Genomic DNA, 13,985 nt, shown 5'->3' on the forward strand with positions numbered 1-13,985 from the left:
AAACCCCTGCCAGGCTAGTAAAAATCACACATTTTTCCTGCAAGGGAAAAAAATGTCACTAAAAATGAAACATTAAAAAACATAAAAGCTCGACTTGGAAAGCCTTGCTGTGGAGATTCTGCTTCCTAATCAGCCTTGCACAATTGCCTTAACTTCTTTTTTAAACAGTACCATACCATATCATTTGAAAGATCTAATACTAATACTTCAAGTTTATTCAATACATTGTTCTAAAAAATGTCCTTCAGATAAAGGGACCTTGCCATTTAATCACTTTCTAGAATAAATAATGTGAATTAATTTTTATAAATATTTAATGTCTATTCTTATATTGTACAAATTGACTCTTTAAGTTATTTCAACCAGAATTGAATTTCAACTGCTTTTGCTACATAAAGGAATAATCTTCGTCTCACATTCACATTGGCACCTTCCAAGGCCCTGACATTGTAATCTGTCATAGTAAAAAGCACAGAAGTAAATACAACCCTGCTAATATGACAAGCTCATTATAACCAGCCACTCATAAATCTTGAAACAAAGGCACCACCACATATTTTTTTTTAAAATAATTTTATGTAATTTGCATAAGGATATTTTTGTTTGGAACCAAGGCAGGTATTTCTTTCTGTTTGCACACATAATACTGGAATAAATTATTCAGAAATACCACTACCTACCTCTAAAGAGGGCCAGAAATTGGTTAACAAATGGTTGCAAAATACTCTGTAAACATAAAATGCAAAATAAGACTGTAATGGCCATCAATTCTTCTGCACAGCATAACAACTGGATTATGCTTAGAGAGAAAGGAAGGAATAAACTGGAAAAAGGCAAGTGTCTGGGAAGTAAATGGCTGGGTTGAGGGTAAGGAGAAGAGCTCTGTAATGAGGTTCCTCTGGATGTTAAAATTCATCACCTCTTTGATAGATCTTGCCATGGCCTCAGAGAGACCTTCTATATAAAGATTTAAATAAAAACATACAGCCCATGGCACAAAAATAGCTTCTTACTTGAAATGTTTTACTTGGGGTTCAGATAAACCAGAGCCTTACAAAGTCCTAAACCCAATCAAATTGGCTCAGTTCCTGATTGGCAGAAATGGTTTGTCCTCCACTTAGCTGCCTGACAGAGGGGCTTTCCTGACGGCCCAGTTGTAGAGAATCTGCCTGAAATGCAGAAGACAGACGCAGTTCCAATCTCTGTGTCTGGAAGACCCCCTGGAGAAGGGAATGGCAACCTACCCCAGCATGCATGCACGAACTGCCCTCCAGAGGTTAGGATGCAGCTAGTGGGTATACACAAATACTGTGCAATCAGAATCCTCTTTCCTGTGCTCAGCCAATGGGCCTAAGAAGTCTCCCTAGCGAGAAACCCTGAAGCATCGTCAGGAAGGTCTCCTTGGGGCAGTGCAGTCCCCTTTCCTACCCTTCCTGGTGTTGGTGCCCATCAGCGTGGCAGGATCCATCAGGATATATTTGAACTTACCAAACTAAATGCTCCACTACAACAGAATAAACCTAAACTCACATTCAACCTACCTATGCCTGACTATCCATGTAAAGGTCTCAGTCTGCGAAAGTCTTCAATGTAAATCTTCAACAAGGCAAGGTGAAGATGTTATGATTTCAGAATAAGCACAAATTTAAGGTCTAAAAATGTGTAAGTCTCAGTAAAGAGAGAATTCTGATTGGTGGCCAAAACTGGAAAAAATAATTACCAAGCAACTTTGGTTTTAACTCCTATTTCCAATACGAATGAAACATTTACTCATTTATTTAGAAAGAAAATTTCCTGAGCATCTGTGAGATAAACAAAAATACCCCTACGATCTATACAAGCAAGGTCCTGCCCTCACACGATTGACAGAGGAGTGGAAGAGGAAACAAGGGAAGAGGACGAGTCAATGGGAAGCGCCATGATAGAAGGACGAAAGCCATTGATTGGAGTGTGAAGTCAGAAGGGACTTCCCGTGACACAGGATGCCTCAGCTGGAACCCAAACCATGAGTCAGTGTAAGGAGAGTGGGAAGTGGGTGCGTACCCCATGCACAGGAAAACCATGGGCAGAGGCCTGGAGGCAAGAGAAAGCTCATCTCTTTGGAAGAACAGAAAGAAGTCTGTCATAAGACAGAGTTGCTAGGAACTTAATGAGAGATAGTGCCGGAGAAATAAGCAGGAAACAGATCCTAAAAAGTGGACGTAGGGATTCCACTGAAAGGTATTAAGGATAGGGAAACCACTGAAAGGTATTAAGGAAGATATCATAAATATATTGTATTTTATAAAAAAATTTTCTGAGTGTATGGTGGAGCAAGAACTGGAGAGGATCAAGACAAAGGTCTAGACAAAAGAAAATGAACTGAGTTAAAAGCAACACAGACAGAGAGCAGTGAAGAGAGGTAAGAGCTATTTAGAAGTCAGAGGAAAGCAGACTTGACTGGGTAGACCAGCACAGGGAGCAAGTGTTCAGACAGCTTGGGTTCAAATCCTGGATATTCCACTTATAGGGAAAGTTACTTCCTCTTTCTGCATCTTAGCTTCCCTTTCATAGAGGATGAACAATGATGGTACCTGCTTGTGGAGTTACTATGAAGGATAAACAAACTAATTCCCAAAGTGCTGGACTTTAATAGGACAGTTCCTGGCACATGACTAGTAAGTGGCCAAAGATATAGACCATTATTATTGAGTGCAATAGCTCAAAACTAGAAACAATGCAATTGTTCATTAACTATAGAATATGATGCAGAAGAAAAGAGGAGGAAGTAGCCAAGGATCTCACAAAGGATTTTGACTTGGATAAATGGCTGGATGACTGTACCCATTATTTATTTACTGCCTTTCAGCTCTTGATCCACCCTTTGTTTCTTCACTGACAATGGAGATGGACCCAGTTGGCATTTCCCCTTGGCAGCTGGCACAGTGCTTTCCCAGTGGAAGGCACTCAAGAGATACTGCAGGAGGAAGGATTTCTCTTCCTGGTTCTGGTTTGCTTCTTTGAGGTCCTACACATGGACTGTGCCAGAAATCCGTGCAACAGACATCCATTAGCATTCACCCCCATCAAACTGCAGAAGCAGATTCTATGTGAGTCTCAGAAATGTCCCAGAAGTTGCCTTCCCAGCACTGGCCCATCTGCACCACAGAAGGGTGTCTCATACCTGTGATGGACAGCCACTGGCCCGTGGTGACCCAGCAGACACTTCTCCACCATCCACACCTTCTCCCAGTACAGCCTGAATTTCAGTTTGTCCTCTCCTTGGATCTTTTCCCTTGGCCCTCATGTATTCCTTACCCCTTTAGAGTTAATCTCCTGGTACAGTTAATAATTCCTTATATGAACCATTTCCTATTCAAATTACTGTGTGCTTTCTGCCTTCTGATCGGACCCTGATCAATACTGTAACTATTCAGTGAAACGGAAAACAGGAGGAGAGACAGGTTATTGAACAGATAAATTCCATTTTGGACATACTGGACTTGAGATGCTTGTGGGAATCTCAACAGCACTGTCTGGTAGGAAGCTGAGTATCTGGGGTTTCCAAAGCTTAGGAGAAGTGTCCAAGATGAAGAGAGACATTTAGAAGGGAGTAGCCTTAAGGTCTCTAAAATCTTAGCTAATGAAGCATGTGTGTAAATGTCACATGTCGGGGAGACAGATCTTATTTTGTATGCTTGTGTGTCTCATTAAGAATCCCTAACGGTGCTATGTATATGGCAGCACATTTCATCAAAAGATTTATGGTCATTTTGTACTGTGTATGTTAGGTAATGTTGTTTTATATCTGTTAACATTTTCCAAGCTAACAGAAGATGTAGTTGAAAAGAGCCAAGCCCTATATTAATAAGATCAGAACTCTAATTACACTCCAAACTTGGAAGTTTAAAATCTGGTTGAGGCTAGTGGGTAATTAATCATATCAGCTACTTTGGATACTGACTTCAGCCAGAAAAATCAGTGGATGTGCCAAAACCCCAAAGAGCAGCACTGAAAACTGGGGAACTGCTCAAGACTGAAACAACTACAGACAAGCATGTTTTGAAAGACCCAGGCTGGTTCATTCTGCCTTTTCCAAGGTCAGAGCTCAGCCGACACAACTTGTTCCTTGCTTCACCCACTTAAAAGTTTGGAGCTACTGACCACAAAAAAAAAAAAAAAAAAAAAGGGAGGGGAGTTACATCAGCAGTTTACAAAGGAACAATTTGGAAGAGAAATGTATAAAACCCTCAGGGAAATTAAACCCGATAATCCAATAACAGCATTACAAAATTAACATTAGACTATGAATTGAATTAATTGCCTCCTACTGTGGGGATTCTTGGCTACCCACAGTCTGAAACAAATGAGACCAATGATCAACTGCCATAAGAGAGACCAGAGGAAAGTATAATCTTGGGATACCCAAGAGTGCCTCACAGAATTGTTTTTCAACTTTCTGATTTATCCTGGTGGTCTTTAATACGGAGAAAGGTCTTCACCTCTGCCCATCTCATACCTCAGATTATGGTACGTGAGCGAGAGAAGCTAGGGGTATTTTTTTTGTTGCACTGGGTCTTCTCTGAAGAGTGGGGGCTACTCTTCATTACGCTACACAGGCTTCTCATCGTGGTGGCTTCTCTTGTCAAGGAACGTAGGCTCTAGGTGTGCAGGCTCAGTCGTTGTGGCACACGGCCTCAGTAGTTGTGGCACAAAGGCTTATTTGCCCCCTACTTCCCCGGCCCAACCCCCACCCCCAGTATGTGGAATCCTCCCAGACCAGGGATTGAACCCATGTTCCCTGCATTGGCAGGCGGACTCCCATTCATTGTGCCACCAGGGAAGTCCCAAGATAGTACAATTCTTGATATAAAAGGTGCTTTTTTATGACTTGCTTTTTTGGGAATTCGCCTCTAAGTGCCTATATCTAGAAGTAGCTGGAGTGTTAGAAATAGATCACCCTTAAGGTCTTTTTCTCCTAAGAGGGCTAAATGGGGGGGAACAGGTAATGATTTCGCTAGAATCTAGGCAGGAATATAGGCAGTCCGGTGATAAGGCAGAACTTTAAGCATACCAGTCAGCTGTTCTGAAAGACTTGCTTTGGCATTTCAGTAAATAAGCGTTTATTTCTGTAAATTCTTTTCTGATGCCATGATGTCAGTGAGCCTGTGGCAGGGCAAGATTACCTAAACAATACAGGTCGGGGAACAACAAAATTACCATGTGTGTGATTTACCAGTCTTCTGCCAGCATTCCTTAAGGGGTTTGAGGTGGAAGGTAGGATGTGGCATCATCATAGAAATAAAATTCTGGTGATTTACACAGTTTTGCCAAATAAGGCCCTCAGGGCAGATGCAAAAGGCCTTGAACTGCCTCCAGCCTCTCCCGAGACAGCCAGTTTGTCAAAATGCCTATTGCTTGGTCTTATGCACACCCTTCAGGTTACAGCTGACATTTACTCCTGAAGCTTTTTAATAACAAAGCAGCATTTTACAAAAAGTTAATTAATGGCATTTTATTTCAGTCTTATGTGATTTGGAATTCTTTTGACACTCTTAATTTTGTCTGACATTTTGAAAATACTGTGCCTAACTCTTATGTGAATAAAAAATTTTTTTCAAACAGTTAACACATATTGAACACTCTTCCTTTCTCCCAAGAATTGACGCAAACACCAAAGACAAAATACTTCTTTTTTGAGCTCAGAGAAATGAAGCATTCAGTTTGTTTGGAATCTTAATGATGATGGCCCCAAACTTATCTAATTAAATACTCCTTCATGATGAAGGAAATTATTTTCAAAGTTAATGAATTTGCAAGCAGAAATGTTGCTGTCTTCCTAGAATGAATTACCCACATTCCTTACATACATATTTCAGTTAAACACTAATTAATGTTGGTGCTTAAAACACGTGGGATTGATTTCCCAATGAAAGCAAACTTTGTTTTTAGACAGTATAAAAAGACCACAATTTCCTTTTGTATAGACATCAGGCTGCACATATAAACTTAATTCTAGATTTTGGACAAAATGGAAATTATTTCACTAAAACGATTCATTTTATTGATGTTAGCCACTTCAAGCTTGTTAACATCAAACATCTTCTGTACAGATGAATCAAGGATTCCCAATCTTTACAGCAAAAAGAATTATGACAAATATTCCGAGGTAAGTTTTTTAACTCTGTCTAAAATGACTAGCATTCACCATTGAATATTTGTTCTGAGACTAGTGCTTTTGTAAAGAATAAGGAATAAGTTTGCGGTTTGCTTTTTGTCACACTTCAGCCCATCCAGGGCAGTGTATTGATGCAACTTGTATTTTGTAGCAAAACTGCACAAAGCCTGGTCTCATGACCATTTTAGTGCAGAGTATGATACTTAGCAAGGATAAGGCGCATTAATAAGTGTCAATTGACTCAGAAGTGCACAGTTGAAGTAAAGAATTGCAGAAATAAGTACTGGTTACATTTCAGCTGAACATTTAAATTATATTTCTATATCTAAGAAAAATGTTTACTCCTAGATGGTGGAATTCCACTTTTTTAAATTTTCTTCTCTATGCCTTTATGTAAATTCCCACGTTTGCTAAAATAAGTAGGTATTATTTTCTACAATAAGAAAAGTTACTTTAAAATCTTCATACGGACAGACTTTCATGGCAAAACTAAATCTAATTAAATCTTTGCTATATTTTAAATGGTCCCTTTAACGTGGGTATGGTCATGCTGTAGTAACCCACAAACCAATCAGTGTTTTACTAACGTAATTTACATACTAATAAAATATAATCAGTTTCTTGAAACATGCTTTTCGGTAAAAAAGAAGTCTCTGCCAATTGTACCCCAGAACTTGGCTAGCATGCTCGCCCACCACTTTGACTTTTAAAGAGGAGGGAAACAAGAGACACGGAGAGGCAGTGGAAAGTGTCTCTAAAAGCAATATATAAAAACATATGAAATATTTTATAAACAAAATGAAGCAAAAACTGAAGGAGGGATAGTTAGGGAGTTTGGGATTGACATGTACACACTGCTATATCTAAAATGGATAACCAACAAGGACCCACTGTACAGCATAGGGAACTCAGCTCAATATTATGTAACAATCTAAATGGGAAAAGAATTTGAAAAAGAACAGATACATGTATATGTATAGCTGAATCACTTTGCTGTACACCTGAAACTGTCACAACATTGTTGATCAACTATACTCCAATAGAAAATAAAAAGTTAAAAAAAAAAGAATAACCACAGTAAAATAAACTTTCACTTCATTTCAATACTTCATTACGTTCCTGCTCCTCGAATACATTGCTGCATTCACTATATATATTAATATTTTATAGTTGTCTTGTAATAGTCCAGGGATGGATAAACTAGATTGCTTTAAGAAGCTTAATATAAATTATCTATTTTAAAAATTCTGTACATGAAAGCACAAACTTTGTTCACAGCTTTAACATGTCTATGAATTAAAGTCTGGATTTAACATAATTTAATAATTTAAACTATTGCTTACAACACTAATAAATTATTTAATGGTTATTTCTAATTATAGCCTAGAGGAGATCTAGGCTGGGAGAAAGAAAGAAGTCTTACTTTTAAAGAAGTAAAAGATTGGGGTCCAAAAATTAAGATGAATACACCTGCTGTCAACAAAATGCCACCCTCTGCAGCCAACCTGCCACTGAGATTTGGGAGGAACATGGAAGAAGAAAGGAGCACTAGGGTGATGGCCCACCTGCCTCTGAGACTCGGAAAAAATAGAGAGGACAGCCTTTCCAGACGGGTCCCAAATCTGCCCCAAAGGTTTGGAAGAACGATAGCAGCCAAAAGCATCACCAAGACCCTGAGTAATTTGCTCCAGCAGTCCATGCATTCACCATCTACCAATGGGCTACTTTACTCCATGACCTGCCAGCCCCAAGAAATCCAGAATCCTGGTCAAAAGAACCTAAGGTAAATATTTGAATGCCAATTAAATGCACATGCAGTTAGCAGAGCTAGTCTAGAAATTTTTAAACCACTTACATTTTTTCAAAAGAAGTTTGTAAGAGTTTTTAAGTTTCTTAGGACTTCCTTGGTAGTCCAGTGGTTAAGAATCCACCTTCCAATCCAGGGGATGAAGGTTCCATCCCAACTTCACTAAGATCCCACGTGCCGCAGGGCAAGTAAACCCATGCACCGCAATTACTGAACCTGCCTGCTCTAAGTCCCGTGCTCCCCCTACCTTGAGCTACAACTAGAGAAAGCCTGCATGCTGCAATAAAGACCCATCACAGCTAAAAAGTTTTAAAAAGAGAGAGAGAAAAGAAAAAAGCTAAGTTTGTAAGAAGGAAAAGGCACAGGGAAATGAACACCTATACATTGAGAGGTCAGTTCCTATAGCTCATATGGTAAAGAATCTGGCTGCAATGCAGGAAACCAGGGTTCAGTCCCTGGGTCAAGAAGACCCCCAGGAGAAGGAAATGGCAAGCCACTCCAGTATTCTTGCCTGGAGAATCCCAGGGCTAAAGTCCATGGGGTCACAAAGAGTTGGACATGACAAAGAGACTAACACTTACACACACATACACACACTGATATTAAGTTGTGAGTTAGCTTCCCCTAAACCACATATGGGTATCCCTCACATTTCTCTACAGCCACACTCTAAGAAATAACAGGCAATGATAGAATGAGGAATTCATGCCTATGAGGTATCATCCAACATTTGACTTCTCTGACATGAAAGCTCCCCAAGAGGGAGTTGTCTGCAAGTACAAAGGACACTATTTCAAAAACCCAGGTTTCAAATTCAGATCTTCTTCCTCAACTTTAAATCAAAAGTTCTTTTTCCAGAATCTCATGTTATAAATAATTCCTGTTATTATAATCATTCTTTGTATTGATATGTATTTATTGAATATCTATGAGTACAAATCCTAGTATAAGCTACTATAAGAAGTTCAAAATTTTAATAAGCTACCTACATATTATTTTCTAGTAGAGCAAATGTTTAAAAAAAATTTATATAAAACAGAACATGACTCTACCGGTAGAGTATGGCAATGAATCAGATGTCGGGAGTAGGGTGGCAATGAGGAAGAGAGATAAGTCCATGGTAAGTTTGTCATTCTAAGTGTCCATTACAAATTCAGGATCCCATCAATGTCTCACTCATTTCAAGTGCAGCACAATTCAACTCAGGTATAATTAGGCAATTAGGATCATGGCCTGCATTTGTATGTTTTCACATGCTATTGTTGTGATGGATGAGAACATTTTGCACTGCTTACATTTTAGGAGACTGGGATTCCAGAAAATAGATGATGCAGAATTGAAACAAGAAAAATAAGAAATCTGGAGCCTGTCCCTAAAGACGACTTAAAGCTATAACCTGTAATCTGCAAAGAAATCTATGAAGAATGAAGTCACTGTTCTCTTGTAATAATTTATCACTCACAGCAATTTCTCCTTCTTAGTACAGCTAATATCTTGAAAGTTAAAAAATGTAAAAAACACTGTAATGTAAAGATGAAATAATTTTGTCTAAATAAAAAGAGCATTGCATACACTTAAGAAGCCTTTGGTAATGGGGAGAAGAGAAGAGGAGAGAGAGACTGACTTAAGCCACAGCACCATCTTATGAATACAGTTACCCTCCTTAAGTAAAAATTTAAACAGAGGAGCAGCCTGGCAAATTTTACAATGAATATTAAATAATTTAACAGAATAACATGTTTGACAATTAAATGAACATGAATAGTAAATCATTTCCTAACATTTTTATACACCTACTTTTTCATTGTATCAGCTGTTAGTAAATATATGATAGATTGAAAATCTTTTTTAAAAACAGATAAAAGAAAAAAGCAATTATTACACACCTCTTTAAGTGTCTCTTCTATCCATAACTGAAAATTTGCCTTCTGGTATGTTTTTTTCCTCCTCATTTACTATTTCAAGTTTTTGATTTGTAGACAAAACCTAATTATTCTTAAAACTAACAATTTATGAACACAATATACCACCACCCGGATGTTCAGTGATTCAACTTTAGTCATAGAATAAGAAGTCCTTAATCAGATTTATTAAGCAATCTTAATTCCTTAAGGTACAAACCAGGAGTGGCAGTAATTGTCTCCTATCCTGCCCCCAGCTGGGCTGTGTTGAATCCCCTTTCCCTGCTGGGCAGAGATCTCTTAATAATACCCCACACTCTTCAGCTTCCTCGTCACTGCTTGATATTAAAAAACTCAGTCAACTCCAGCTGAAGATGGCCGACTCATAGCCAAATCAAAGTTTCCCCTCCCCCATGGCTGGGGGCTGGGGGCTGGGGGCTGGGGGACGTGAAGCTGAAAAGAAACAAGGCTGCTACTTCTCTCTTCCTCTTCCCTCCCCTTTCTCACCCCTGAGGTAGGGTGGTGGGAGGGAAAAATGGTAGGCCTCTGGAAAACAGTCTTCTCTTCTGATTTCTCCAAGTTGGGTGGGTGAGGGAGGGGGATGGGTATTTTTGAGTAGGGGTGGAGAATCAAAAGTCCCTGTCTGGTCTTTTCATTATAATGTTACTTTTTCCACTTTTTGAGTACTTTGGGATGCACTCAGGGAATGTCACACTGCCCAGGTCAGTGACCTAAGACACCTGGATGCTGTCTGATCTCTTCCAGTCATGCTCATCTCATCTGTACTCTTATTGCCAGAAAGAAAGACTGAAGGCAGCTATCTTCTCAGTGTCCACTTGATTTACAGAAAAGGCAGAGGTCCTCGTCATGCCACGGCAGGACTTAAGCTGCTTCTGGGATGCCCCACCACTGCCCCCATTTGTCTCCAAGCCCCTCTGCCCCACTTGGGGCAGAGGCAGGCCAGCAAGCCTACTGCCTACACACGCTACCTACCAGAAATGCGTGGCCAGTACCCGCTTCATGACTCACTCTCTGACTTTCTAGAAACCTCTCTTGTTTGGTTTCAGGGTGAGGGACAGCTGTAGCAGCCCTCCCAGTCAACCTCTTGCCCACCGCCAGGAGACTGAAGGAGTGGGCGACGGGGATGGGGCAAGGCAGAGGCTGATGAGACTCTGCCATCTCTTCATAAACCCTGAAGGGGTGTCTGGCCCCCGCCATTCATGACTTGCATTATAAAAGTATTCAGCACCTCTGGACTTCCAGATTTGGTCCCAACTGCACATCCTGAGCAAAGTGAAAGTACGAAACATCCTGCTGCACTAATAAATAAATAAACAGAAAGCCACTTGGTCCCTTGATACTCCATGATACAAGAAAATTTCTTGTCCTAGAACATGGGTTCTTTACCTAAACCCTTGAAATTTATTGAAAATAAATATTAAGTGAATTACCAACTGTCAGCTGCCCCCTAACCCACAGAGCTTACTCTGTTTCAGCCCCTTGGTACCCACTTCACCAGCTTCTACAAGAAATCCATTCACATAAGGAAGTCTGCAACCTCTCTGAGGACTGGAGGGATCTCAAGGAGGAGGTCACACTGCATGCGATTTCACTGAGAAAAGTCTTGAATAGACAAGCCTCTGTCCCAAGTCTCTTTTTAACTGGAACCCTAGCAGGGTCTCCTCCTTTTCTGACCTCTGGCATTCACCAGGGTAGCTTTATGCCCATGTGACCCCTGCAGGTACACAGGGCCCCACATTTGGTTAAATGTTTTATTGTCACTGTCCTGAAATTCTCAATACATTTGAACAAGGAGTTCTGCATTTTTTATTTTGCAGTGGACCCTGCAAACTATATAGCCAGTCCTGCTCCTCCTATTTCAGCCCTGTTGGCACCTCTGCCTTTTGTCACGATGCCCAGTGCTGTTTTGTTTTGTCTGATGTTTGTTTATCTGACTGTCCCAGTCTTAGCTGTGATATGCAGGAACTTTAGTTGTGGTATGTAGGACCCAGTTCCCCCTGCATTGGGTGTGCAGAGTCTTAGCCACTGGACCATCAGGTAAGTCCCCTCCCCCTCTTTATTTATGAGAACAGCTTTTGTTTTCTGGGCTTTCCTGATAGCTCAGGTAGTAAAGAACCTGCCTGCAATGCAGGAGACTCCAGTTTTATTCCTGGGTCGGGAAGATCTGATTAAGAAAGGATAGGCTACCCACTCCAGTATTCTTGGGCTTCCCTGGTGGCTCAGCTGGTAAAGAATCCACCCACAGTGCAGGAGGCCTAGGTTCAATCCCTGGTTTGGGAAGATCTCCTGGAGAAGGGAAAGGCTACTCCAATATTTTGACCTGCAGAATTTCATGGACTATATAATCCATGGTGTCACAAAGAGCCGGATATGACTGAGTGGCTTTCACTTTCACTTTTGTTTTCTACATGAAACTCAAGGGCCAGCTTATCACACAGGCCTGAGAATTCTGTTTACACCCCACAGTAGGTAAAATAATATAACTGCATGACTCATGAAACGTCAAAATGCAAAATTTTTTGTGTGTGACCCACCACCCCCTTTAAAATGTAAAGGATGGGGAACAGGCTGTGCAGAAATCTTTCACTGGCCCTGGATAGAAACTTGGGCAGATACCATGAACTTCACTGTTGCTCTTAAGTGGTTCTTTGGCCTAAGTCAAAACTGCACAGTCTCAATTCCATCGTAATCAACAATTCAATCTGCATTCATTCATTCATGTTCAACTCTTCCCATGTGAGATCCGAGCTGGGCGACAGGAATGAGACTGCCTTCTGCTTTCTTTTCCAGCCTCAATTGCTTCCTCACTCTCTGGCTTTGTTGGACTCTTCTTGGATGGAAGATAATTTGAGAAGAGATGCAAGGAATACAGGACAGTTCTTGCCAGGGTGAATGGATTCACTCTCAGCACCCAGAGGATGGTCCGTCCACCATAGCTGGGCTCAGCCCTCACCGAGGGACACGGGCACCCACTCTATTCATGCCCATTTCTCTTCCTGGGGTCCTCTTTAGTAGGGCTCAAAGCAACTTCCACAAATCTCTCTTTCCTGCAGCTCATATCTGGTTATCCACAGCTCACTCTCCACACTGGCTGTGATCCCAACACACCTCTTCTATCTTGCTGCCCCCAGACTCTTCAGCTGTGGGGCCTGGAGTTGAGCACCAATTTTTCATTTCTCTTAACCACATGGAGCGCATTTCCTCATCATATGGAAGCCTCTCCCTGCTGAAGAGTAATGGGCTCAGTAATCCCTAGCACATGGGCATCAGTAGGGGGCATTCACAGCAGGGTAACAATGCTCTCCAAAGAAATCGCTTCACAAATTCAGATCTTATCCTTTCATGGTCTCCAAGTGGGTGAGAAAATTGAGGACTTAGTAGAACCACTTAACAAGCACTTCCTTCATAAACTCTGCATATAGTGATCTGGCTTTGTAATTTTCCAATCTATCAGATTTTGGCATTTTGATTAAAACTTCACTTTTGCAACAAAGATGGAGTTCTACTTGTAAGGTATGCTCACAGCTGTTAAAAATGACATTGTCTGTGCATCATTACATATATATGTGCATTTTTCTGGGGAGAGACTTCAGAGTTCTTGGGTAAATTCTCAATAGACCTTGTGATACCATAAAGTTTAAGATGATGTTTATTTCTAGAATTACCTTAAATTAATATCTAAGTCAGTTTATTAAGGAATATTATTATCTGATTGGTTACTTAAGTGCTGAGAACATAACACCCACTCAATCAGAATCACTCAAGTGGTTTAGCCTGATCTTCCTCCAAATATTGGCTTTTTAGAACAGCAGACAATAGAAGCAAGGTGGTTAAGGGTGCTCTTCTCCTCAGCTCTTCTCCTGTGCTTTACCAGGCACATCCCCTCAAATAGTCCATTCTCTACCCTGCCTCCTCTCTTCCTACACTTCACTTCCTCAAAGAAATCCCATTTGGACTCACCCTAATATAAACCTTAGCCAGCCTGTAAAGGTAAGGGGAGTGTGGGGTTTCCAGGGAAAGTTTCTGATGACACATGCTACATGTCTATGATTTTCAGGGAAGGCAACTTCCATGAGATCTCAGGTCCACATTTCATACA

The 13,985-nt window shown here is 40.6% G+C and overlaps 1 protein-coding gene across 1 annotated transcript; it reads left to right on the top strand.

Annotated features, from left to right (window-relative positions):
- The first annotated feature begins 6,010 nt into the window (after positions 1-6,010).
- On the top strand, positions 6,011-9,318 carry NPVF (neuropeptide VF precursor). Its single transcript, XM_068973403.1, has 3 exons — positions 6,011-6,148; positions 7,540-7,940; positions 9,267-9,318. Exons 1-3 carry the CDS (start codon positions 6,011-6,013, stop codon positions 9,316-9,318), a joined length of 591 nt encoding a protein of 196 aa, XP_068829504.1.
- Positions 9,319-13,985: the final 4,667 nt, after the last annotated feature.

Source organism: Capricornis sumatraensis, chromosome 5 (genome assembly GCF_032405125.1).
Source record: "Capricornis sumatraensis isolate serow.1 chromosome 5, serow.2, whole genome shotgun sequence".
In the NCBI taxonomy this organism is placed as follows: Eukaryota; Metazoa; Chordata; class Mammalia; order Artiodactyla; family Bovidae; genus Capricornis; species Capricornis sumatraensis.